The following is a 25754-nucleotide window of genomic DNA, read 5'->3' as shown; positions in this document are numbered from 1 at the left end:
ATTGGGTCGTAGCAGGAGAAAATGCTATGTTTCCTTGCAGTGGCTGGAAGGATGGATGACTGGAGAATAGTTTTCCTGGAAGCTGACAGATCGTAATGGCACTGGAACAGAGAAATTCATTTCCTATTGTCACAGAAGAATGTATGAATATAACTCCAGCTCAACAACATAAGATACTAACGAGGCCTCTCATTATTTCTTTTCCTGATAGCAGAAAAGAGAGAAGACTAATAGACAAACCTCTACTGCTAATACTTTTTATCGGTTCCTATAGAAGGAGATCTCCCTTTGGGGAATATAAAACTTTTTATTTTTACTGTCCAAATTGCCACATCCACTGAAAAGTTTACCAGGAAATGAATAAAAAAATCCAACATATTTTTAAACCCTTAACTGTACTTTTCCTAACTAGAAAGTTGAGGAAGGTTTGTTCCAAATTGTCTCTTTGATTCGAAGCATATCACTTTCACTTAAGCTTTCAAATTTCATGCTTTACATTAATCGTTGAGGGAATAACACATTAATCCAAGGCATGAAATTACAATCTCCCATTTCCTTTTTTTTTTTTTTTTTTTTTTAAATTCAACAACAATGGATTCAGCACCATAAATGGATTTGGTTTACATTCTTTATCTTCTGCAGTACAATTGCTGTAAATATGAATTTAACAGATGAAGCAAATTTGGCTAGAGTGTTAAGAAGCTTAGGATGTAGAGAGAATAAACTGGGGGAAAGCACAAAAGCAGAAGACCTGCTGCCTATTTGAGGGTGATGGAGCTTTAGGGCTGCTCCTGCTTCAAAGACAAATTCCTTCTCTCCTGTGCCATTTTGCTAGTTGCTGGACTACCCTCAGGCTGTTTCTTCCCAACCATCATTGAGGGTTTACTTAGCTCTCGTTTTGCATTTCGCCACTCCTTTATCCTTGTCCTGTACCTAATGTCGCTCTTTTGCATCTTTTTAAAGTGCTACAATCCAGCTCTTTTGGCCACAGTTGGCATTGTCACAGCATCATGCCCAGTGGCTGGGGAAATCACCAGCATTTCAGCAAGAGACCCACAACCAGTCACAGTGACAGTGCACATGCAGCCAGTGGGACCAGTTTGTTTAACAAGCACTCTGAAGCAGCCTGGCTGAGTGTGCCAACACAGTGTTTTGTGTGCCTGACTATTCATTATGAATGGGAAGTTTTGCAAAAACTGTCTTTTCTCCAAGCCATGATCACAGCTTGCGTTTGTGCGGGAACGTGAGTTCTCTTCCGTCTCTCTTGACATGAAGATTTTCTTTCTTTGCCTTCTACGTCTGCCAAAGAGACTGTCATATGAGTGTGAGTCTTAAAATGGAAATCTACTGAGAATGACCATAAAGAATTTTGTTTTGTTATATAATTTTTTTCCATTTTATATTCTTATTTGACGCTGACAGTTTTGTCATCATGGCAGTCTATCATCATTCTTTCTGTGCCACGGCCACAATTGTGAAACATCTGCACACTGAATTTATTTCAGGAACAAGACTTTTTTGGTTCATCCGCTCACCCTATGTTTAAAAGACAAATAAAAAGTCGATTGTCATCCGTGCCTCAGCATTAATGGCAAAAATCTCATGTAGTGAAAGTCTGAATTTTTATTCAGAACTACTAGCTGCAAATGTGCCTATATTCTAGTTTACCTGTAATTCAATGTCAACATAGTCATGCCCTCTTCTTTTTCCAGGTCACTAGTTAACTATGTTTAAGTATGAATAATTTCTGGTTGCATTTATATGTTAATTTTCTTTTACTTAATTCTGACTTCTCACAAACAAAAGAAAGATATGGCTTTGAACTAAAGAGCACGCTGGGGGATCGAGTTTTGTTCGTATTCTTTTAAAGTCTTCAGCTGCATACTACTGTGGAGTGCTATGTCAAGTGCAACAAAGAGGTGGTCATGCAATCAGCTTGAACAAAGACTTCATTCCCTGTGTTATTGAAAGCAATATGAGGGGATAACCTTTTTGTGGAGGTTTTTATTTACACCATTCAGTCACTCTTTTTCTTTGCATGGGCAGCTGTTGCCACAACATAAGAGACTGATGCATAATTTTACTCCTGACAACTGAGGAAACGTAGGAAAAATAAAAAGTAGAAGGAGAAAAGATGGATGGCCTTAAAACATTGTATATACATACGATTAAAGCGTGGAGGTGGAGCGTAAAGCGAAAAGCTAGCTCAGCAGGAAACTGATTATGCCACCAAAGGGATCCACTTTGCAAATCTACCATGTACAAACTCAAACAAAGGAGCATGGCAGCATGCAGGCAACTGAAAGTGAGGGTGGGGGTCTGACCCTTGCTGTTTTTTTAGAGTCACTGGCACTTTTATGACCATGCTAATAAAGTGCTTTTGGGACAGCGCACCTCCCACGCCTCTGCCTGTGCACACACACCAAGAACAGGTTGACTGGGCTTTAGGACCTGTGTTTCTGGACACATAGATCAATATGCTTCCTTAGGGTTATATTTAAGATGGTGCTGTGTAGTATACTCGATCACAAGGAGTAGGGAGGGACCCTAAGATGGCCATTAACGGATTTGGATTGAGGTCTATGAAAGGGCTGACACGGCTCAAAGGGACCCCTAAATTACTGCTGCAAATCAAACCTGCCTTGAACACGTCACAATGTAAGCTGGCTATTCAGTATCTTCCCATACAATGTTCCCTCCCCTTTTCAGTCGCTTGTTAATTCAAGGTGCAGTTACTGATTATTCAGGCCACATCTTTTCACCCTTGATTCTCTGTGCCCTCGCTGCTGGAAATGCAAATCTGGAGCGTGACAAACGACGTAGGGCCGTCTCTGACACATTCAAGCCCCCGGCGTCCCCATGTCACTCCCCAGCTTACCACCTCCAGCGCCATAGTAATTACCCTTGTTGGATCGCTACGCCTAATCGTACTTGATTTTAGGATGCACTGCCATTCTCTCCACTTGTTAGCCCCTCACACTACTTGGTTCTGATAGAGTACACCGATAATACTTGGGGAATGAGACACACTCATACATACATCAGATGTTCTATTAGTTAATCTTTGCATGAGGATGTTTTGTATATATCTATTACAGTGGAGGGATTAATTATAGGCAGCACAAAAATCACCTTTAAATTAATCAGTTGTGATCTGAGCACACCAGTATTAGAGGAACTTGATTTATAAACAATGAATAAATAAATAAATTGTATAAAAGAATAATTAATAGATTCAGAGTCTATAAAAATGAGCCCCTTAAAGAGCAAGAGTAGGGGTGTGTGTGCAAGTGGCTTCCAATTTGTTCTCAGTTTGTTTCAGTAATGAGATCCAGGCCGTCTTTTCCAATGGATGAGATAATTAACTCCTGGGGACAGACTGCTTGGTTTTATAGCACATGGAGAGAGATCTTTACAGCCCAGGCAGAGCATGGTTGCATTAATTGTAGCGTGATACATTTTGACTAATATAGTATATCAAAATGGGCAACTGATAGGGGATGTGTTTAAAGAAATCGTGAGGATGGGGTCAGTATAATAATAAAAAGAAGAGAATGATGTTTTAAGGATAACGAAGCACACAACGTTAAGCTGTGTGCTAATGTTTCTGGTATGGCATGATCTCTAATATTGAAGATGTGTTTTAGGTTTTCCTTTGTAGGTAAGCCCTATCATCGAGATGGCGTCATTAGACGTTGATGGTCAAAGATCAAACATTAGGTCGCTACAGATTAATGTATTTTCTGAATGAAATATTCCTTAAATCTGCCCCAAATATTCACTTGCACTCAGGGATGAACTGATTAGATCTTGGTGGTCAGTAGTCAAGGCCACTGTGATGTTATGCCCATCCCATTTGTGAATGGAATATCTTTGGAAAGGTATTTGGAATTTTGTCCAAATTGGACACAATTATTCACTTTGATTTAAAGATAAACTGCCTAGATCTGCCATGGCCAAAGTTTCAGCTACTAAAATCCTCATAAAGGGTTATGGACAATAACTCAGAAATACAGATTCTAATTATGACAATATTCTAAACCCTTTCTAATAAAATAAGTGAATATAATACATGTGTAAAAGGTTAGCTTCACTGAAGTGTCACATTGTTTTGGAAGAAAAAGACAGTCAGTCTCACAACACAGTGACCTTGCTTTTAGCGAGCAATGCCTGTTTTGGCCTTTTTTCTGTTCTTGGAAACCTCTTACTCAGTGTGTGGTGACAGCAGCAGCGCTAGCATGAGTCAGGTCAGGCTAATTTCCGTTGCTGTAACCTGCCCTGTCCTTTGGAATGTGCACCATAATGGTTTCCACCAATTGTCTATTCTCCACAGCTCATTGCTTTATTAAATTTGAGCCTCTTATTCCTTTTCACTTTGAAACACTCTTAAATGCATCTTCTTCGTGTGACATGTAACTCAGCTGTGACAATTTACAACTTTTCTCTTTGTTTCTTGTTTTCTTTTACAGAAACATGTGAAAAACCTTGTGAAGCTTGACCTGCAAGATAGCCTTCAGCAACACAAAGGCAAAGGTCTCCTCCACGTATTCATTACATCCATTCTCTCAACTCCCTTAGCGATTTCCTTCCAGGCCTGTTAAACATGGAGGGCCAGCAAGCATTTCGCAGAACTTTATCACTTAACCCTAAAGTGGGACCAATGGCTGCTCTACTAGGCTTCTGGCTCATAGTAATACCTGCTTTATCCAATGGGCAGACTTTTACTAGTTTCCACCCTGAACGTCGGGACTGGGTATTCAACCACCTGACAGTTCACCAAACCACAGGCGCTTTGTATATTGGAGCAGTCAACCGTGTGTACAAGCTCTCAGGCAACCTGACTCTTCTAGTCTCCCATGACACAGGCCCAGAGGATGACAACAAGGCGTGCTACCCTCCTCTGATTGTCCAGCCTTGTTCTGAGCCCCTTGTCTCAACCAACAATGTCAACAAGCTTCTCTTAATTGATTATTCCCAAAACCGGTTGCTGGCCTGTGGCAGCCTGTACCAGGGAGTTTGTAAACTCCTCAGATTGGATGACCTCTTTATCTTAGTGGAGCCTTCCCACAAGAAAGAACACTACCTCTCTAGTGTAAACCAGACTGGGACTATGTATGGGGTCATTGTGCCTTCGCAGGGCCAGGATGGGACCCTGTTTATTGGCACGGCGGTAGATGGCAAACAGGACTACTTTCCTACAATCTCCAGTCGAAAGTTGCCCCGTGACCCAGAATCCTCTGCTATGCTTGACTATGAATTGCACACAGATTTTGTGTCCTCCCTCATAAAGATACCATCAGACACACTGGCACTGGTCTCTCACTTTGACATCTACTATGTTTACGGCTTTGCCAGCGGCAGCTTTGTTTACTTCCTGACTGTTCAGCCCGAGACACCAGAAAACAGCATGTCGTCAAGCGGATCCGGCAGTGACCTGTTCTACACTTCTCGCATTGTTCGCCTCTGCAAAGATGACCCCAAGTTCCACTCCTATGTTTCCCTGCCTATTGGCTGTGTGAAGAGCGGTGTTGAGTACCGGCTACTGCAGGCTGCCTACCTTGGCAAGCCAGGACGTGTTCTCGCTGCATCACTCAATATCAGTGCCCACGATGATGTGCTCTTCACCATCTTCTCTAAGGGCCAGAAGCAGTTCCATCGCCCACCAGATGACTCAGCGCTCTGCGTCTTCACCATTCGTGACATCAATGCACGAATTAAGGAGCGCCTGCAGTCCTGCTACCAGGGAGAAGGAAACCTGGAACTTAATTGGCTGCTTGGGAAGGATGTGCAGTGCACCAAAGCGGTGAGTTATACTAAATGGATGACAAACACTTCATGCTTTACATGCACCCATCCACAGATCTCCAGATCATCCAGAGTGTGAAAGGGAGAACAATTGAAATAACCCTCTTCCATATGGTAACAATGTGAAAGAGGATTTGAAAAACTTGAAACGCTTGTCATTGGGAAATATTATTGGGATAGTATAGGAAATAATGTAAGGACACTGATAAATTGGCGAATAATTACTTGCACATTTCTGTTTTGCACATTTGTGTTTAGATGAATCAATTTATACTTTTTTTTCCTTTTAAATTCTTTGAGCTTCAAGTAGCTGAAAACCAAAAAAGAGCTATTCATTTATATAATAAGGTCTGAAATTTTTATAAATTGAGCAACTTCTACATTTAGATTCTTTCTGAAATATGCTGGTAAACAGTGAAGGGAATTACTAAGTCCTCTCAGTGAACCAGAAAAACACAGCAAGTTGTGCAAGCGTATGCTGGTTTATTTATTTATATATATATTTTTAAAGGCAATCACCCAGAAATGCTTTTGAATGCCTAGTATTGCATACTATTTTACAAATGACTCTTCTACTGCACTCACTTATTTCAAATTGTTTTGTAGCTTTGATATCAGAAAATATCCACTTTCAAGTACATTTCAATAAGAGATATTCATAAATTAGAGAGGATTTATTTTTCTTGGCAACCATCAAAGTGATAACATTCTCCTCGAGCACAACACAAGTAAACACACTCCCCTTCTAGAAAAATAAAGTGTGTGTGTGTGTGGTGGGGGGTGTCGCTCAAGTTACTCTGCTTCTGATGATGGCATAATGTAGATCACACAGCAGACTATTCCTTCTGAAATCCCCAATTATGCTATAATACAAGGCCATGTATCCGTTACATGTTGTCACGTACAATTAAGGTTTCGCTCGTTCCCAGGAGGCCACAGTCCTCTGTGCTTTCATTCTTTAATTGCAAATAGGACTTTAAGAATATTAAGAATTAATGACTGGCTAAGTGTGCATGTGTGCTGTATATCTGTGTGTGCATAGGAGACACTTTTAATACTGGGTGTACAAGCAGTATGTGAAGTGTGGGGTTTAATGATATCCCTATCCTTCACTATGATGAGAACCGCACTGATCAGCTTCTTTTGTTGCTAACCCCCCCCGGGGAACTCAGTTGACCACTGCTATTAAAATCAGTAAATTCCCCATTAGCACAATGTCAGAGGTGATTGTCAGGAGGAGGGAGACATTATCTCAAACTAGCTGTTGGACTTTATTAGCTCTGCTGAGAAGGCGGAATAAGATGTTGTAAGATGCAGAGTTGGCAGAAGAAGGGGAAATAGTGGTATAAACTGAATACACTGGGAGCCTTTTAAACTGTTGGAGCTCCATTTGGAATATTTTTCTAGTTTCCCAGAAGATTGCCCAATCATGTATGTGCATGTTTATAGTTGCTAGTTTTTATCTGCAAAGCTGCACCCCCACTTCATTCTTTAGGCATTTATTTCCAGTAATGCATTACACTGCACCAAGCATTGTATATTTAGCCGCAGTCACATATAAAACGCAGTCCTTAAGACCAAGACTGGCTACTAAATCCATAGTACAATGTGGATTATAAAGACAGATGTCAGTGCATGTGGAACTCATATAACCTGTCCCAAATACATTTAACACCCAGATATGTCAAACATGCTGACATTGTGTGCTTGATGTTAAATCCTCAACTTAAGTAGTGTGACTACTTTCAAGTACACATACTGTATGCTTCACATCTTTCTTTCTTTTTTTTTTTCTTAAGTATGTTCCTATGTGACTCTGTGTGGTATTTTTTAGTGTTTGACATCCATCACAATGTGAGGTTCTTCAAGGTTAGACCAACCCAAGTGTATTTTAGCTAACTGTTAACTGTACCTTTCTTGGTTTCTGAGTAAATTACACATGCAGCTTCAGTACCTCTCGTCTGGTCTGTTGTAAACAGCAGGTAGCCAGCGAGCTCAAAGCAGAGAACTTTAATTATACCCCCAGCTCTCATTCTTGCAGACATTTTACTGTGTTCAGTTACATGCAGGCCAAGGCTGAGGCTGGGAATGGAACTGAGGCTGAGCCAGGGGATTCAGATACAGCAGCCAATCAAAGATTTATCACCCAGCCATCCAGCCTTCTGCCATCTGGAGATTCACACCATCTCTGTAGTCAATCCCATGGAGTAGAGCCATGATGGGATTCTTTCTGTATCACACTGTGTGTGTGTGTGTTTGTGTGTCCATGTGTCACACTATCCTCCAGTCTTGCTTTTTTTGCTCATGCCCTTAGAACTAATTAACCACTTGTGAAAGCGAAGTGGGACTGGAGTTGATAAATTTGATATACTCTGAGAGGAAAAATCTCTGAGAGCACATATCCTGTCACATCTAAACAGGGTAGCAGCTATTTTCTCAGCAGAAAATTAATATGATTTCATGTTGTGAGATGTTCAATAAGGATTAATCGCATATGTTTAATTTAGGTCTCATATAATTTGTCTCTTGAAACAGTGGTATAGAAAACTACATTTCTGCACTACTCGTGAGATTTGTTGTAAGTCAGCAGTAAAAACACAATGAAACAAAAAAATCTGCAAGAAGGTGAACAAGAAAGCTCAACCACATGGACTCCAGGGGGATTTGAGCTGTCTGCCAAGTCTACTAAGCATACATCATCTGAACAATCTAGATATAATCAGAACCAAATGGTTAGGAGCCCAACAGACCATATGTGGAATAGCTGCATGATTTTCAGGGAGTATATATTGATAAGCCGATGTCTGGAACTCACGGCTGTTCCTCAAGATAGCTGCTAGCTTTCCCATCTGATTCATACCGTCTGTGTCATCAACTTGTGTTTAAGAGAAGCCTAGAACAATTGCATACAGTACATTTGATGTTATCACCACATGAGACATGAAAATGTTAACTCACCAGATTGTTTTTTTTCTTTTTAAATACCGCAGTAGTACTCCATAGCACTCTGTGCTATTTTGGGCAAAGGGAATAAAAGGAAATGCCACAAAGTGAGGGGCGTGAGGATACAAGCGGAGGCGATTATTCCCCTTCAGCGTTATTGCTCTGTTCATGAAAATATATGTAGAAAGGTTGTACAGCCACTGTGTGAGAGACAGAGCTGCCTTCCACACATTCTCAACACAGTCTGCTTAGACCATTCTGACAGTGAAAAAGACAGAAGCAGGGATAGAAAGGAGACGGATGAGAAATGTGAGAGTAAGAAAACTAATGAGTAGGGGCTGTAAAAAGGGGATATATATTTAGAATTTGAATAAGATAGAGTTTGTGAGCAAGGGACTATGGGATATACACATGTAATGCTTGCCTGGCCATTTCACTTTAGCCTGCATGGCACATTGAGGCCAATGATACTTGGTGACTGTCAGCTGACCTGATTCAACACCAGACAGATCACTGTCTTACTTCTTATTCACCTCCTCCTCATTGCCTGTATTTTCATATCTTGAAAGAACAAGAAGTTTTCATTCTAAGCAGCTGTCTTAAGGCCCAAATTTTCCTTAAGAGCTGAATTTAAATTCACTGAGAATTCACTATAGCAGTTGTTTTCTAGTGAATAAGTAAATGTTATTAGTGCTTCTTTGGTTACATGCACATTTCTATGTTGCATAGTTATCACGCATTGTGCTCGCTAATGCCCACTGTTATCGTGCAATATGTGTATTTCTGCTGTGATGTTGTGATAGGCCAGGGTAATGAGCCACAGTGAGAGCAAGGTGGAGCTCAGTCGGGTGGAGCTGATACATATTCTTTCTGGTGTGCCCGAAAGAAAAACGTTTGTCTGGCTAAGAGACTCACGTGAGCAATTCCTCCTCACTCTGACCTTCCTCTTTCCCTCAGGCTCACCTCTCTCATCTGCCCATCTCAAACACTCTCTAACACTGCCACTATTTCCACAACTTTGGCCATCACCCTCGTGTTTCAGTCTGTCACCTTCATCTTTGGTCCTTACTGAGCTGTCTTGTTTTATAATGCTCTGTATCTCAGCCTCTCTTTACTGCTGTTGCCTCATCCTGTAAGTCTGTCTTTCTCTGGTGTATTTTTTTTCACTTCCTATTCCTACAATTCAATTCACTTTAATTACATTTTATTTATATAGGGCCAAATCACAACAATAGTTGCCTCAAGGCACTTACAGTATGTTTAATTTTAAGGAATTCTTTGCTTAATGTCACATATTACCCTGATAATCATGATCACCATTTTTTAAACATTCTTGTTATTAATTTGTAATTCATAACCTTTTTTTCTTCTGTCTTTAGCCCGTGCCCATTGATGACTCCTTCTGTGGTCTGGACATCAACCAGCCACTTGGCGGCTCTCAACTAGTGACTGGCCACACTCTCTACACTGAGACTCGGGACCGTATGACTTCTGTGACCTCTTATGTCTACAATGGCTACTGTGTAGCTTTTGTGGGTACCAAGAGTGGACGCCTGAAGAAGGTGAGTACCAACTCCCTTCCTCTTCTCATCCAGCAGTTAAAGGTCTCATGTATAAGTTCTCTGCTTGTGTTATTACTGTGATACATAGGGAGTTATACTGCTCAATAGTCCAGAGGGGACTGACACTGTGAAGTGGTCCTATTTCTGTGTAGATGGATGTTGGTCACAAGGAAACATAGCTGCTTAATATTTAATCCCAGCTGTCAAAGTGTCAGGGAGGTGTAATGGCAACAGCTAGCTCACTGTAGTGGTCATTACCAGTTCCTTGTTAAATGAGCTCTAGTGTTGCACTGTTAAATATCCTGCACTGAACCATTAATTTTAATAGGCACCTTTCTGCTTTGGCCCACTGAGAGCCAAGGGAAAGAGCCAGCCCATGCACTGAAATTCCTAGTCTTGGTGAGAGAATACAAAGGCTACAGAGGGTTAAGGGCTCCTGGCCAGTTAATAATAATAGATTTCACACCCTAGCTGCAAGAAACATGGTATTACTGTGGATTTATATTTCACTGGGAAATCTACACCACAGCTACACCGTAATGGCAAATCCCTCTGAGACCTTACATTGTAACTTACGGTGCATCTCCATAGAAATGTGTCTACAAGTCTCATCAATGCAACTCATAACTATTCGCTGCAGTTGTTGAATTTTCAGTGAGAGAATAAGAATCATGATCTCAATATAAGAAATAATAATCATAGCATCAATAAAAGGATTTACACATGTTGGCAAATTCCTAGAGGAGGATGGGGGAAACTATTGGAATGGACATGAGAGAATGTGCAAAGAAGTGAAAAACATTCAGGAACAGAAGAAAGAAATTTTAATTGTTTCTGCTGGTTGGCACCACATGTAAAACACTGGGAGACAACTGCGTGGTAATTAACGTGTAATGTCACATGCATTAGTATAAATGTCAGCAATGATGTTGGCCACTTATGTAGGTTACATTACCGGCTCAGAAGTCTAAATCAGGCATGAGATTAAACTTTTGACTAGCTGGAATAAATAGTGCAGAGGAGAAGTGCTGTTAAGTGCCGCTCTGGGTTTGATTGTCAGTCAGACACATCTATGATTTATTGATTGTTTTCAAACAGCTCTTGCACTGTTGTGTGACACTGACATTCCCCCAAACAGCTGATTAGCTATATATATTTTTATAAAAAGTATATGTTACACCAATGTAATGCATATAGGTTTAATATACAGACTCTCAGCTTTAACTTAAACATAAATAGTGTACTACTAACCACTAAACAATTGTAAGTGTTGCTATACACAGTCCCCCATTCTCAGGCGCCAAAATGTAGTTACCTGTCTGGTAATATTGTGTGATATAGCCTACTATATGTATGCATGGCTTTGGTTGAAATTTGAGTTTTCGGGTAGGCCTATCATAGTTGTCCTTTGTCTCGTGTCCAGACTGCAATTAGACAGCTAGTTGAAGGATATTGATAGATTTATTGACCTTGCTTCTCTCATTGGGCTGACTGTCTCAGTGTCATTCCGAGATCACAAATGTCAGGAGTGGAACATAAATGTCAGTGTCGTGGGTTATTTTGGTCTTCATTTTTCCATTATTACCGTAAATCAATTTACTAATCAGGCTGTTGTGTAGAGAATATTAATTTGACTTAACCACCAGTTTGAGCTTTAAATAATGTCAACTTTTTTTTAACCTTTTCATCTGTTTCAATTATTTGCAACAGAGGAGTGTTTTCCCCACTCTGTTGCTTGCATATGGTGTGTGTTTGCCTGTTTCTTTCCACACTCTTGTCTGTACCTGCCGCTCGCAATCACCCATTTCCCTCTGCTATGTCCTTAGTCTGTTTCAAAATCCATGCAAAATAGCCTTCTGTGCATCTGTGTGACTACATACAGAGGCGTGACTGTAACCACAGTAACGCTAAGGTGGGGCAGGAATTAATCAGGATATGAGAAGCGCACCTAGACAAAAGGTACCACGGTCCAGTGGTCAGAATATAAAAAAAGCAAGCAGTCACCCACAGAGAATGATCCCATGACACACAGAATATGGTTTCACTAACAGAGCACATTAGAAAGTTCAAATGATGTGTTGTCTTAATATTTATGATTATAATAATCTTCTTACTATGAGGTGGCTGAAGTGAGAAAATAGTGGAAAAAGTTTAACTCTGTTAAAATATTCTCAGTAATGTGAATGAACTCAGCACGAGATTATATTAAGTGTAGAAATCAAAATGTCTGCCATAATGAAATATTAATTGTATATTTCTGTGACATTCCCAAAACTTAAATTGCATTTTGCGTTGTTAACTCAGGTTTTTACTGCTAAATAAAAGGTTGTGTTTTAGTGTGGTCTTGCTGTCAAAGTAAGTTTGGAGGACTTTAATTGAACCTAATTTGCTTTTGATCGCGTGAGAATATATGCACTCTTCTGCTGTGCATAAATTTGCAAGCAGATGTGCTGTTGGATAGTGAAACGTGATGATTTGCATGAACGCAAATGATCAACAATGTACAAGCTCTGACTGCTGGGAGAATGACAGAGAATTGGGATTCCCCTGTAGCAATTTGCAGCAGCTTAAAAAAAGCTGTTTTCATGTATAATGACTAATTAGTAATTAAGAATAATCAGTCTGTCCGAAGTATGCATTGTTTACACTGAATGTTATTCAACACCCTGGCTATCCCCTCCACCCCACCCTTCTCCCAGCCTGCCCTGCCATGCCGTGGCACAGGGAGGGCAGAGGGATTGGGTGACCTAAAGAGTATGAGCTACAGTTTCCTCTGCAGAGGGATGATAAGCTCCTACAGAGTTGCATGAGACACCTACATGGAGTAGGATGCTGGAGGCTTCCTGCAGATCTGAGCATGACACAGCTAGGGTGACAAGATTTGTTGCTTTGCTGGTGATACAGTGCTATACCTCCAGCTCTTTCATGCATCCAAGAAAGACAGACAGATGGGGAAAGGGAGGGGTGTGGTGCATAGGGATGCACGATTACAGGATGTGAGTGTGAGCCACGATGAGCAAAAAATAGGAAACAGAGTAGCAGGAATAGGCATCTTTAGAAGAAGAAGCAAGAAGGTACTAGGGGAGGGAGGAAGAGACCGTCGAAATGTGAATTTTGTGCCGCCAAAGAAACCAGGGCTGCACCACTGCTTGTAATTGGATTGGCTCCCTTCCCAAAGAATACCCCCTCCCCATCCTTCCACTCAATGCTTCCCCATTCAATCCCACTCCTCCTTCCCTCCCTCCATTTCCCTCCTGCTTTCCCTGCAGATCAGCTCCCGTATATGCTGCTGTTTCCTTGGCTTTGCGGGAACATGGCAAAGCATGAGGGATGATGTTGGTGGATATCGCTGCCTGTGGCAGGCTTTTGTAGGGGATTGATTGAGGAAGAGGGGTTAAGAGGGTGGGGGAGTAAGCAGACACCAAAGTAAGAAAAATGCATATATAGTGTGGCACACTGCAGGAAACAATAACACTACACAGGAGTCTCATACAGTGCTGCAGCAAAAAATATTCTGTCGTGATGTTAACAGAGTGTGAAGTCATTGCATTTTGCTGAGAGATGTGGGAACAAATGGGCATCTCATATACTTTATGAACTTAGAGAATTTCACTGCAAGCATAGACTAACACATGCATAAGCTGTGTGGTTGAATGTGTTGTGAGACTTCCATAAATTGGGTGTGGACTTCTGGGTGGTGTTCTTGAAGGCAGTGATTGATGGTGGAGGCCAGTAGGTGTTCACCTCAGCAGAAAGCTGTAGAAGACGCCCAGTACACCAACCCTTATGAATGTGTTTTAGCGATTGGAAAAACATTATTTATCCCAGTCTAAGCTATCATTACAGATCTTCTAGTGAGGTGGTAGTCCTGCTCTTAAGTTAATGTATTATTTAAATTCTAGAGCAAGATGTAAAGTAATTGTGTCCAGACTGCATATTATCCACATCAGCCTCTATCATCTATGTTATCACGCTTATGTACACAGAAACCAAAGATGGCTCTGTGGGTGAACTTTATAAAGATAGGCAATCTGCTATGCAATTGGACACACATTACCCAAGAATTGCATCATCCAAGTTAAAACTGACTGTGTGTGGTTCACTTTTTGCTGGGGAGGAGGCATATCCCATATGGGGACTGGGATTGGTGGGAATCAACGATGGCATTGTGGAGCAGAGGAGCTGCGGAAAGCATTGCCTTTGATATAGATGGGGATGGAGGGCACTGCTGCACATGTAAAATTAGATGTTGAAAGAAGCCAGAACAAAAAATGAATGGGAAAGTTAAAGCATGTTCAGCAGAGGGGCATTCACGATTCCCATCTTAATTGGAATCAGTTCACAGACAATGAGAAGAAACATCCTCTATCCCTGTTTTTCTCACAAGCTCAACAGAGTTGTTGAACCTGGGACCATAGGGATACATTCCCAAATGGTAGGCTCCCATGTATTCTAAATCCTGCAAAACTATTAAGATCCAAACAGGCTTTGTGATTACATTATGAAAAGGTAACTGAGTCATGAAGGATTGGCATAATCTGTATAGCTATTGTACTGTACACTTTACAAACAGCAATTATCTTAGTAAATGTCGGCTAGTTTACCCTTCAGTGTTTTGGTTTGGATTAGGCGAACAAAAACCAAAAATGGAAAAGTTTGTTGTTGTTTTTTTTCTGTCATGCCCTGATGAATAATGGGGTAATTGGTTTGGATAATATGTTTTGTAGCTAAAAGAGGCAACTTAAAAGGGTGGTTCAGGTGTTTAACTGGACAAATGTCCTGTAGATCTGGTTAACGTAGCAGAGTGTGCGCAGCTTACTCACATGGCTCCCACAGTAGCCTGAAGAACAGCAGGGTTGTGTGTGTTGTGTACACAGTGATGTTGGGGGGGGGGGTCACTGAGGGGAACAGCTGATCACAGGGCATAAAGTATTCCAGACTTAAAAGGCTTGTAAATGCAAGCAGCTGCTACTACAGGGTCCTGGTGGACAAGTGACCATCCTCCCTCCAACCCCACTCTCGCCCTTCTATGCTGTGGTTACCCCGAACAGAGAGGGTGATTTTGCAATGAACCTCTGTGAATTATTTCTTGGATTTGTTGCTCTGAGAAAGAATACGATCAGAGCAACTTGGGTGTCTGGCCTGTCAGCCAAGAGGTTGCTCACCTGTCTTTGTGTGGCCTGGCTTTGCCTGGCATGGATTTTTATGTGAAATTGATGGATTAGCTCAGCAAATTTACTCACTGCTTTCCAACCCTTGACTTTTGTTTTCACTGTAGCCCGGCTATGTTGTCTAAATAGTAATGCACAAGGATACTGGGGCAGTAATGAAGGAGAGAAAGAAAGTAGAACAGGTGGAAAAACTGAGTCGGTGAAATAATAATAGACACAAAGATGAACATCTAGAGTAAAAGAGGGAGAGAAGCACTAAATATCATTGAGGATGATGTCCATAGCAACAGCTGAAAGGAGGCCCATCCTGTTCCCCCAGGGGTACAAATTATTTTGAAAACAGAAGTGAGCCATCCTGTCACCTGCATCCCTTAAAACGCGCTAACACAGAGTGACTATGTGGAAATATGAAACCTAACCTCTTTTTATGGAAAATGTTCAGTTGTTGTTCATAATTGCAAAAACGAATTCCAAAAACCTAAAAACACAGAAAATTAATATTTTTAACGGCTTTATTAAAGATCTTTGTAGTCCCTACACAACATAAATTAACCTCACAATACAATACAATACAAAGAAATACAATTACAAGTGAAAAGAACTGTCACAATCGCCACCAGGTAGAACTTATTTCCAGTCATCATAGTCAGTAATTGCTATTTCTCACTGAATGCTTTATATAATAACAATTGCATCACTTAGATTGAATAGTGTGTTCTACTTAATCCCAGACTGAACAAATAATTGCATTCCATTGTTAAATTATTGTTTGTTTTGCCTTGTGTGGTTAAAATTAAATGGAAAAACATCACACGAAATACACCTATTTATGGAGCAACTGACATTTTAGATAAAAAGTGGCATGTATGAGCGATTCTTTAACTGATATTACAGCTGTGTTATGCACCTATTACAACCATCTTTGTGGGTCTCTCTCTCCTTGATTGCTGGCAATCTTTTTGATCACTATCAATACAGCCTCAGTTTCCCTACTAGAAACAGCTGAGCGCTTGGCATACCCTCTAGAAATCACTGTTGCTGGTCAAATAATTTTTTTCCTCCCAGCACAATTTCCAGCACATCCACAGAGAGGCTGGATCAAACCAACACAATATCCAAAACTGCGAACAGAGGCAAATTTAATTTGTGTAGCTTTTGTGTGTGGTACCTGAGAGACTATCTTTTTTTACAATTTCAAAAAAAAGAAAAAAAGTACAGTAAAGCTCTGTCTTGTGGAATTAAACTGTCTGATCAACAGCAGGATATGGGGGGGAAGGAACTTCAGCCAGGACTGAAGAAGTCCTCTGTTGGGTGGTTATTGAGACTATAAAACTACTTTCATTGGCATGTTAAATCTGGAAGAATCATATTTTTTGTATTCTGTTTATTTTAAATGATATATTTGTGTAGAGGCTTTGTATCTTTGGGTGTAAAGATGGTTGCCATAAATGTTTAATTACCACAACCATCTCTCTAGTCCAGCTCAACCCCAGCTTGTTTATGGATTTTTGGACTGGCAGGATGCCTGTGTGACCTTTTCGATCCTGGCCTCTACTTGCTCCTGCCCAGTCTGTTACCCTGAGCCAGATAAAGAGGTGGCCAGCGGCATCCCCAGCCAGCAGGAGCAGGTTGTGCCTTTCATGGCTCTCTTTAGAGCACAAGCTTCTCTATCTGCCAGACCTGGTCGAGGCTTCCCTAAACACTTCACTGTTAAAAGGCCAGCAGAAGACCAAGAGCCCCTGCTGTTCCATTCATCTGAGCTTTATATCTCTTTTTTTCTTTGTCTGCCTGATTTACTCACTTTCTGTCAGTCGTTCCGTCTCATTCCCCCTGTCTTTTCATAGCAGTGAGTTAAATGTAGCCAGGTCAGTCAGCTTGGTTTCTGCTCAGTTTTTTTCTCTTCCCTCTCATGTCTCGCTTTCTACCCCATTCTCTGTCTCAGTCTCTAACTCTTTCTGCCACTCTATTTTTCCTCCTTTTTTGCTGCTCAGACTTTTACAATGACACAGCCTACCCTGCAGTGATCTCATTAATCACATTCAAACAGCTCTATGTTGCTTTCTCTCCTTCCATGTGTCTCCCTCTCCTTTCACTTCCTCTAATTGCCTGCTCTTTTCTCTGCCAGTGTTTCGAAGGAAGTGTTTTTCATTATCTAACAACAGGAGACAAATACTCATGCAGTGCATACATTTTACAACAGATGAATTTTATACATGTAGGCTTTATTTAGCCTAAAGGTATTCATTCACCTATGCCAAAATGTCATCCGAATCCCGAAAGAGACAAAGTCTGATTCACACATGTCCCTAAATGTGTTGTGCACAGACCTTTCATTAGCAATGCATTTTATTACTATTATTTAGGAGACAAATATTCCCCGTAGAGTGTGTCCCATAATTGGACTAACTTCACAAGTGAGATTAATTAACCCATTGTTGATTAGAGCCACTTTTCACTGGAGATTGTCTAAAGAAAAAGCCTTGCAGTAATCTAGCTTCTTCAGCATGTTTTCCTATTGATTAGGCTTCAAATTGTGTTAATGGCGGAGTTATGTAGCTTGAACTTTTTGTTATGTTTAAAAACTCTCACTTTTAAACTTTTGTTTGCATGGAGAGCTGTAAGTGAAGTCTGTGTCATTGCTTTGTGTGACTTTTATTAATGTGTGAAGCCATTGTGGTGTTAGGATTAAGAAGCCACATCAAACGCAGATCCGTGTCTTCCAGGATACACAGAAAGGTAAACAAGTTGGGAAAAAGCTGAATGTTCTCTTCATTTCTAATGAATATTGTATTTTCCAAAATTTCCAGCCAATTGAATTTGTAATATAAAACGCACAAAAATACTGTATGTTCAGAACATGAGGGCGCGTTGGGAGGCAGCTTATCCCAGCCTATCAGTTTTAGCTGTTTAGTCTGCTGCTAGTGTAGGCACCACAGGGAGATCAGTTTTTGCTATTGATCTGTTACTCTGGAAATGGTATAGTATGGGTGTAAGCCTTATTTATTTATTTTCTTTTTGCCTGAGGTATGAATTTCTGAGATGAAATGTCTTCCAGTAGTTCCACCAATCAAAGAGGAAAAATTTCTCTCAGCTGAATGAACTTTAAGTATTCAGCACTTGACTTGTGTCCCTTCTGCAGCAAGTGTGAAATGGAACACAGTTCTGTTTTCTTCTTCATTTTCTCCACTGACCTTGCTGAAATAGACAGGCAGAAAAGGACGGCTAGCTAAAGAGTAAACATCTTTAGGACAGAATGGCGAAAAAAAATAGAGAAAATAGATTAGCAAGCAACATCTGTCAAAGTGGATGACTGGCTCAGTGCCAGGCTTTATTGATTTGCTTTACAAAGCACTTGAATGGGCCAGATAACTGTGATTAGCCAATTCATTACTGCTGGCTCTTAGAGTGGTCCAAAATTAGATAAAAGGAGGAATAGGAAGGACAGAGGGGGATAAGAGCAAACTTGTACTTTGTAAACTTGAACAGAAACTCTAGCAGTGACCCACTATAGAGGGAATCTTTTTGAAGTTCGTGGTGAATTTTCCATATTTTACATGCATCTTAATGATCGTCCTCATTAGAAGCAGTTAGAAAATTAAAAAAAGAAAAGAAAGCCATGCCTTGTTTATGTGTTTGATATCATGCATAATCATTCCAGATTACACAAGCAATGAAAACAACATTCCTCTCATCTATTTTGCAAATGTGTACTTCCATTTGCTGCACTGAAGCACCGCAGCAATTTCCTAATGTTGTAAACCTCAACATCTGGCAATAAACCCATTCTGATTCTGATTCTGATTTCAATAAGCTTATAGTGCCAATAGATCTTATAAATGAGAATTGTTTGGGTTTTGATGATATACTAAACCGTTGTCTATGCTGAGACAAACTGAGTGTGACAGCTACTAATGTTTCTGTCTGATAGTGAGACAGCTTTACTGCTTCTACTTCATACAAGACAGCAGCAGCTATCAGTTCCTTTAGAGTTAGGCTTGTCCTGGTGACAGCATTGTTTAATGCATTTCTGTGATCACACAATGTTTACAGGAAGCTTTAATGGGCGCTACACAAATCATTTCTTTGATACATGCTTTTAGTCATTGAATAGTCATCTGCTTATCATACATTATGGATGTTATGACAATAAAAATTGGGGATTGTAGTAATGTGCCTCATTCTTTCTTGTTGTGACATTAAATACCACAGCTGTCCGGTTTCCCATTGAGGTTTTGCCTCTTGGTTAAATGTCTGACAGTGAAGGATTGAGGCAAGCAGACCCTTATCGTTCACCCTTATTTTCCTTTTGCAATGATTTCCTTTTTACATTTTATTTTCTGTGCACGGTGTAACTCCCAGAGTTCTCTGTCTTTACTCACTCTTGCCCTCACACTTTTCATCTCTCTTCCTTACAACAAGGCTGTCAAGTAAATGCACCTAGCCATCAGCCTAATGAACAGTGATACAGTACTAATAGCATGTGATAATATTTCAAGCCACTGGTAATCTCCGCTCACTCAGCCTGCTCATCACTTCTGAGACACACACTCACACCTATACACGCACTCACACAGGGCATCTCTTTTCTTGACAACTGTATGTCAGATCTTGGCCTCATGCTGTCATGAAAAAGAGCTGTCAGCCGAGACTCCCTCTTAATAGTCCAGCTGTCCAGCAAAGAAAAGTACAGTCTTAATGCAAGCGGACATTTCTTTCTGCATAGCTTGTAACACTTTGTACCAGAGCGTCCATTCAAACGTCTTTTTCTTCTGTTTTAAAGACCCTGTTATCCATGTATCTATTTTTATATTACTCCATTATATCATACATTTTTCCACTCAAAAATCATAGATGAATTACTAATTTATGTCCCTAAATATTAATGAGTGTACAATGTACAACACTTTTAATATTTTAATTTCAGAGAGCAGACCACTTGAGCACAATGCTTTATAGTCACATAAAGATCATATAGAGTATTAGATGCTAGAAACATTAATTGAGAATGTACTTTAGAATGAAGAGAAATGAAGAGAAACTCTAAGCTATGTGAAATGTGTGAAATGTCAGAATGCGTCTGTGGTTAGATTGCTTGACAGGTTCATTGTACAATGGAAGGAATGGAGAAAAGGTGCAGAGCTGCACATAATAACTGTGACCCAGACAAAACTGAATACGAGGGCATATATGTGGTTTTTGAAAAGCACCTGTACTTCCAGAAAACCCATGGCAGGCCACTGAGAGAGCATGAACAAGGTCACGATATCAAAGAACTTAGCAGGAGCTAGAGGCCTCAGCCAGCCATAGGTCAGCTCAGCTACTGCTGTTATTCATTAAACACTAATGGTTAGCGGTTGGGAAAACATTATCTGGGCCTCTGGTAACTTGACTAATGCAAAGGGTCAGGGTCGGAGCCAGGGGTGAGGCATCCCAATGTGTGGTGACATGGGCCCACTGTGTCAGACTGGATTATTGGTCGAGGCACAGACATGATAATTTGATGGAATCACAACACAGCCTCAAACTACTGACGTTCCTAATTTTCACTCTGTTTAAAAGGGCAGTTAAATATTTCTGTTTTGGTGTAATTGGTAGCCACAGTGTGGTGCTGCCACAAGCAGCTGTTTGCTCAGTGGGGTGCGTGGATAGAGGTGGTGTGTCTCGTGTTTGTGTGCTTGTGCGTTTGAGCTGTATTAGTTGGCTGTGGCAATGAATCAGTTCGGTTTGTGTCATGTTTGGGCGTTGTAGGGCAAGCATTTTGTCAGCATCATTTGCATGTTGCGTCTCTGAGGTATTGTGCCTTTTAGTCTACAAACTGTTTAATTTTAATACGTGCCATAACATAAGTGGTTCCAAGTTTGTTTACTGCGTGTTTTATAAGGTGTACACATGTTGATAATATTATTTAGTCAGGTGCACATAGAGGTTTTACGCAATTATTTGTATGTGGGAGGTGTGCGAAAACTCCCTTGATCATACATTCAAAGACACTTGGTTTCACTCTATTTCAAGAGTGTTTCATCACATGAAAACGAATGCACACACACACACACACACACACACACACGCAGACACACACAGTGGGGAAAGAGGAGGGGGTTGCCCTCTAACTGATTAGGAAACGAGAAACACTTGTGTCATGAGTTTTCACCCTAATAAGTCCAGATTGTTGCAGCTGGGTGAACATTTGGTTGCAGGTATGCTGTGTTTGGGCTGCAAGCTGGATTAGAGGAGAGGGGAGAGGAGGGAGGGAGGGAGGCGACTGTTGGGTTGGAAGGTGTGTTAGATCAGATGACTGTGTCGTTCTCCCCAGGATCATCAGCTGAAAGGGAATAGGACGGTGTTTGGGTTACACCATGCTGGTAGTGATGTCCTCTTTGAATAAGACACACTTGAACAAAGTACAGCTGATCAGATTAGTGTGGCTGATCAGGCTTCTCAGCAGGTTGTTGGCTCCCACTGTCTGAACATCTTGAGTAAGAAATGTTGTTAATTCTAAACACAATGAAGAACAAAGAGAGTAGATTAAAGGGATATAGCAAGAATTTTTGCTGTTGTGTTGCAAATTCGTGTGTGATCAGTAGAGCTCTAGCGGTTAACATTGTAAACATCTATTTGTTCAAGGTTTTTTTTTTTTTGTTTTTTTTCCACATGCAATTTTCTCAAGGGCAAAAATACTCTTTCTGACATTAGAGAAAAATTCTACAATGATCTATGGGACTCGGGCTGAAACAATGGTAGTAGGATGAATTTTACCGTTCCACTTGTGCTGGGCTGTATTGTTAACTGTGCTCTTGTTACAAGGAGGAAATTGTTTCTGTTTTGGAGACCTGATGCATCTCTCTTCAAAGACTGAAAATCATTGAAACAACATCAGAGGAGCAGCAAACAAAGAATATCACACAATAGGCAGCATCTTAGTTTCACTCTCCATTTCTTCTATCTGTATTTTTCATTCTCCGTGGCTTTTCACCCTTTATCCATCCAGACCAAGTCACAATCCCTTATAAGGCCAAGGGAAGCCCCCATCTGGCCTCTTATTTCCCTATCAGATCTGTAGTAACAGACAGGATTTATACAGGATCAAGCCTGGAATGTGAGGCTGCCTCTCCGACGGCTATGCCACAAACCCCGCTATGCTCTCTGCTCCGAAGCACAAACCTGGTCAAGCCTCCTCTTCTTCCCTCGCTCCCTCTGCTCTTCTTGCAGCTTCTCTAGCCTCTATTTTACCCACATTTCACCAAGCTCGTCTTCCTAAATCTCTCCTTTCTGCTTTTCCTTGTGTTTCTTCTTTCCTGTCTGTTTTTCTTCCCAGCTACACCTCTCATCTGCCAGTATCCTCCATTTCCAACCACGCTATCACCAAACGCTTACTCATGCTTCTCTTGTCTCGGCAGCATCTTAGCAAAGCACACATTCACGTTTGGGGACAGAAACACAGCATGCTCAAATGTTTGCTTGCTCTAAGTTTATAGCTTACGCTAAAATGGAGCCGCAGACGGCTAAACGAGAGACTAAGCCACATCTGAGACCAAGACAAAAAGAGGAAGGCAGTAAAGCCAAACAGAACAACACCACAACAAACATTCTTAAAACAGACTCATAGCATCTGTGGTTAAAAGCTCTCTTTCCTTCAAAATCATCATTACAACTCTCTGTTTTTATGTCTCTTTCTATGCTTTATGCACTCTCCGAGCCGGTTCCTCATTACAATTTGATGTTACCACAGGCTTTCTTCCCCTCCCTGCCGAGCTTTAATATGTAAAGTGTCGACTTTCCTGTGTGTGTGTGTGTGGTTTGGTTTGTTGTCGTAGTGAGTCTGTTTCTGATTAGGCCGGCTCTCACTAAGCCTTCCCTTTACTGCCACATTTGGGCCTTGCTTGGCAGTGGAACTTTTAGTGAATCTCATCCAGACCTTAATTGTTTTAAAAGGCTGGCAGACCCGCTTTTCTCTTTGGCTCTCCATTCTCTCTTGCATCTCTGCTTCCATTCCACCACAGATTCCTTTGTTCCTCAGTTCTCTCTCTGGGTCTGACACAAATGGAGGGATATAGGGATGAGAGGGGATCTCATATAGCCTATAATGCTCATCTCCACTGGGGCTTGTATGGCTCATTAACCTACGTTAGTCTCCACATGGCTCCATTAAAGAGAGACACCTGGCTCCCAAGAGCCGAACAGGGAAAAGACAAGTCCAGTGTGCTTTACCTTCATTGGCATCCTAAACACACATAGGGAAAGGACTCATTACACAGAAGAATGACACATTCAGGACTCCCTGACCTTTGTACTCCTGCAGCACTTCCTCTTTTGTGGCTACAACCGTCATTGATTCTGACATTTTATGTATTGTCATGTCAGCTGCACTGTAATGGGATCTGTATACCACACTGAAATGATGAGATCCACATTATATACAAGAGGCTTTCCAACAAACAAATAACAAGTAGCACTGCCTCTCGCTTTAAAGGAAATCTGAGTGTTGAATTTGAACGACACAGGAGAAAAGCTCCAGCACTTACACACAGCAGCTCTATTCAGCTGGAAGAGGCTGTAAGCTTTGGGTACAGTGGCAGTTCTCAGATTAACCCAAGTCCTTTTCAGAGCCAGGAAAGCATCAGTTACATTGCGGGTTACGCATTGAAATGTATACTCCCAAGTTATTGCCAGTGAAAAGCCTAAATCTTATTTGGGCAATGCTTCCTAAATCTGTGTTCTTGTCCCATGGCTGGCTCTGGTTAATCTGCTTGGTGGGGACTTAGCCTTTCTAATGTTCCTTCCATCCACCCCACAACACAGGGGATTGCTGAGATAAGCAGAAAATTTCCCCACACTATGACACCTGGCCAAAAAGTAAATTCCGTAAGTTGTCTTATTATGAAAACAGATGGACAGAGATGCAGGCTATCAATCTTTGTTAAATTTTCAGGATATACGGTAACTTTGTTCTTTGTTTTTTCTTTCTCCACCCATCTGTCCTACTCAGTCACTCCTTTATATTTTATTCCCCTTACATATCTCTTGACAATGCATTTCTGGCGCTATAGAGCATGGAAGTTGAGCTGCCTCACTTTAATGTCAGACTCCATGTTTTCCGCAATACTGACCTCTTTGTCTTCTGCTGCCTGCAGTTTCAGTGTCGTCTACTCTTCATTTCTTCTTCTTATTCCCCAGTACTCCCTCTCACCCAGTGTGAGAAAGTGTGTGTGGGTGAGTGAGAGAGAAAGGGAGAGGGAGCGTGCTTGTTTCTGGCAGACAAGTGGATCTTAAGGAGTTACCATGACCTGGAACTATTTGTAGAATCTCTTTTCACCATTTTAACATTTTATCCCCCCCCCCCCCACACACACACACACACACACGCACACGCACACACACACACACCCTTTCCCTTCACTCAGCACATTTCTCTTCTATTGCATCTGGCTGCTTCTTATTCTTCAGCCCATCTCCAGTGCTAAGAAATATTAGCATATCATTGCCATAAGAAGCTTCAAACTTTACAATTAATGGGTTTTTAATGGTTCCTTGGGCCTCACTATTATGTGACTGGGCTTTTTAGCCTAATCCAGTGGGGACCATATGGGCAGCAGGCTGACTCCATACATTGGACCCAGAGGCGTATTGAAGCCGATGGGGAAGCTGAGCCAGAGTGTATTTAAATGTAGTGGAGCTCAGAGCTTTATTTAAACCCAAAGAGAGTTTATTTGTTAGAGGACCTCGGAGAGTGCGGCGAGAGTAGTCGCTCTCTTGGTTTTACAAGAACTTGTTTATTGTTCTGTAAATTTCAAGGTTTAAACGTGTACATTAGTGAATCCAGTTTACACTTTCTTGTGACTCAGTGTCATTAAAAATTTGTACGGAACTTGCTGATTGTGTCTTTTAAAATACCGTTGAGACCACCAGCGTGGTTGTCTGTTATCCATGTTAGGGGGACTTTGTTGATTTGAAACTTCAACAGAGGAAAATAAACACTGCATTTGACACACTGACAGTGTTGTCACATTGAAACCTGCAAGGGTTTAGTTTTGAACATTATGTTTATATTCACGCATCCATCCTGCCCCAAAAAGGAAAGCGTCTGTGTTATAGGTTTGAGAGCTGCTGTCTGTTTGGACAAGGTGCTTCAAGAGAATGTGGCTCAAGTAAATACAGAAGTAGATACAGTTTATGCTTTAACTGTGAGACTAATAGGAATGAACAGAAAGAACCAGACTCAACCAGGTAGAGTTTTTCATTTAAAAATCTGATCAGGCATACATTTTTGTTTAGA

The 25754-nt window shown here is 41.0% G+C and overlaps 1 protein-coding gene across 6 annotated transcripts in view; it reads left to right on the top strand.

The window, feature by feature from the left end:
- The first annotated feature begins 4524 nt into the window (after nucleotides 1–4524).
- Nucleotides 4525–25754, top strand: part of plxna2 (plexin A2) — a 142607-nt gene continuing 121377 nt past the window's right edge. For 5 of the 6 annotated variants that reach the window (XM_085345288.1, XM_085345284.1, XM_085345287.1 and 2 more), the window contains exons 1-2: nucleotides 4525–5803; nucleotides 10128–10310. In XM_085345288.1, coding sequence (XP_085201414.1) covers nucleotides 4604–5803; nucleotides 10128–10310 — 1383 coding nt within the window. In that variant the 5' untranslated portion in view covers nucleotides 4525–4603. Of the gene's footprint in view, nucleotides 5804–10127; nucleotides 10353–25754 lie in introns of all 6 variants that reach the window. The other variant, XM_085345285.1, reaches the window with a different exon arrangement.

Source organism: Diplotaxodon limnothrissa, linkage group LG20 (genome assembly GCF_057381915.1).
Source record: "Diplotaxodon limnothrissa isolate DT_005_m linkage group LG20, D_limnothrissa_male_GT1.1, whole genome shotgun sequence".
NCBI lineage: Eukaryota > Metazoa > Chordata > Actinopteri > Cichliformes > Cichlidae > Diplotaxodon > Diplotaxodon limnothrissa.
The sequence above is the reverse complement of the archived record's forward strand: the minus strand, read 5'-3'. Positions and strand labels throughout refer to the sequence as shown.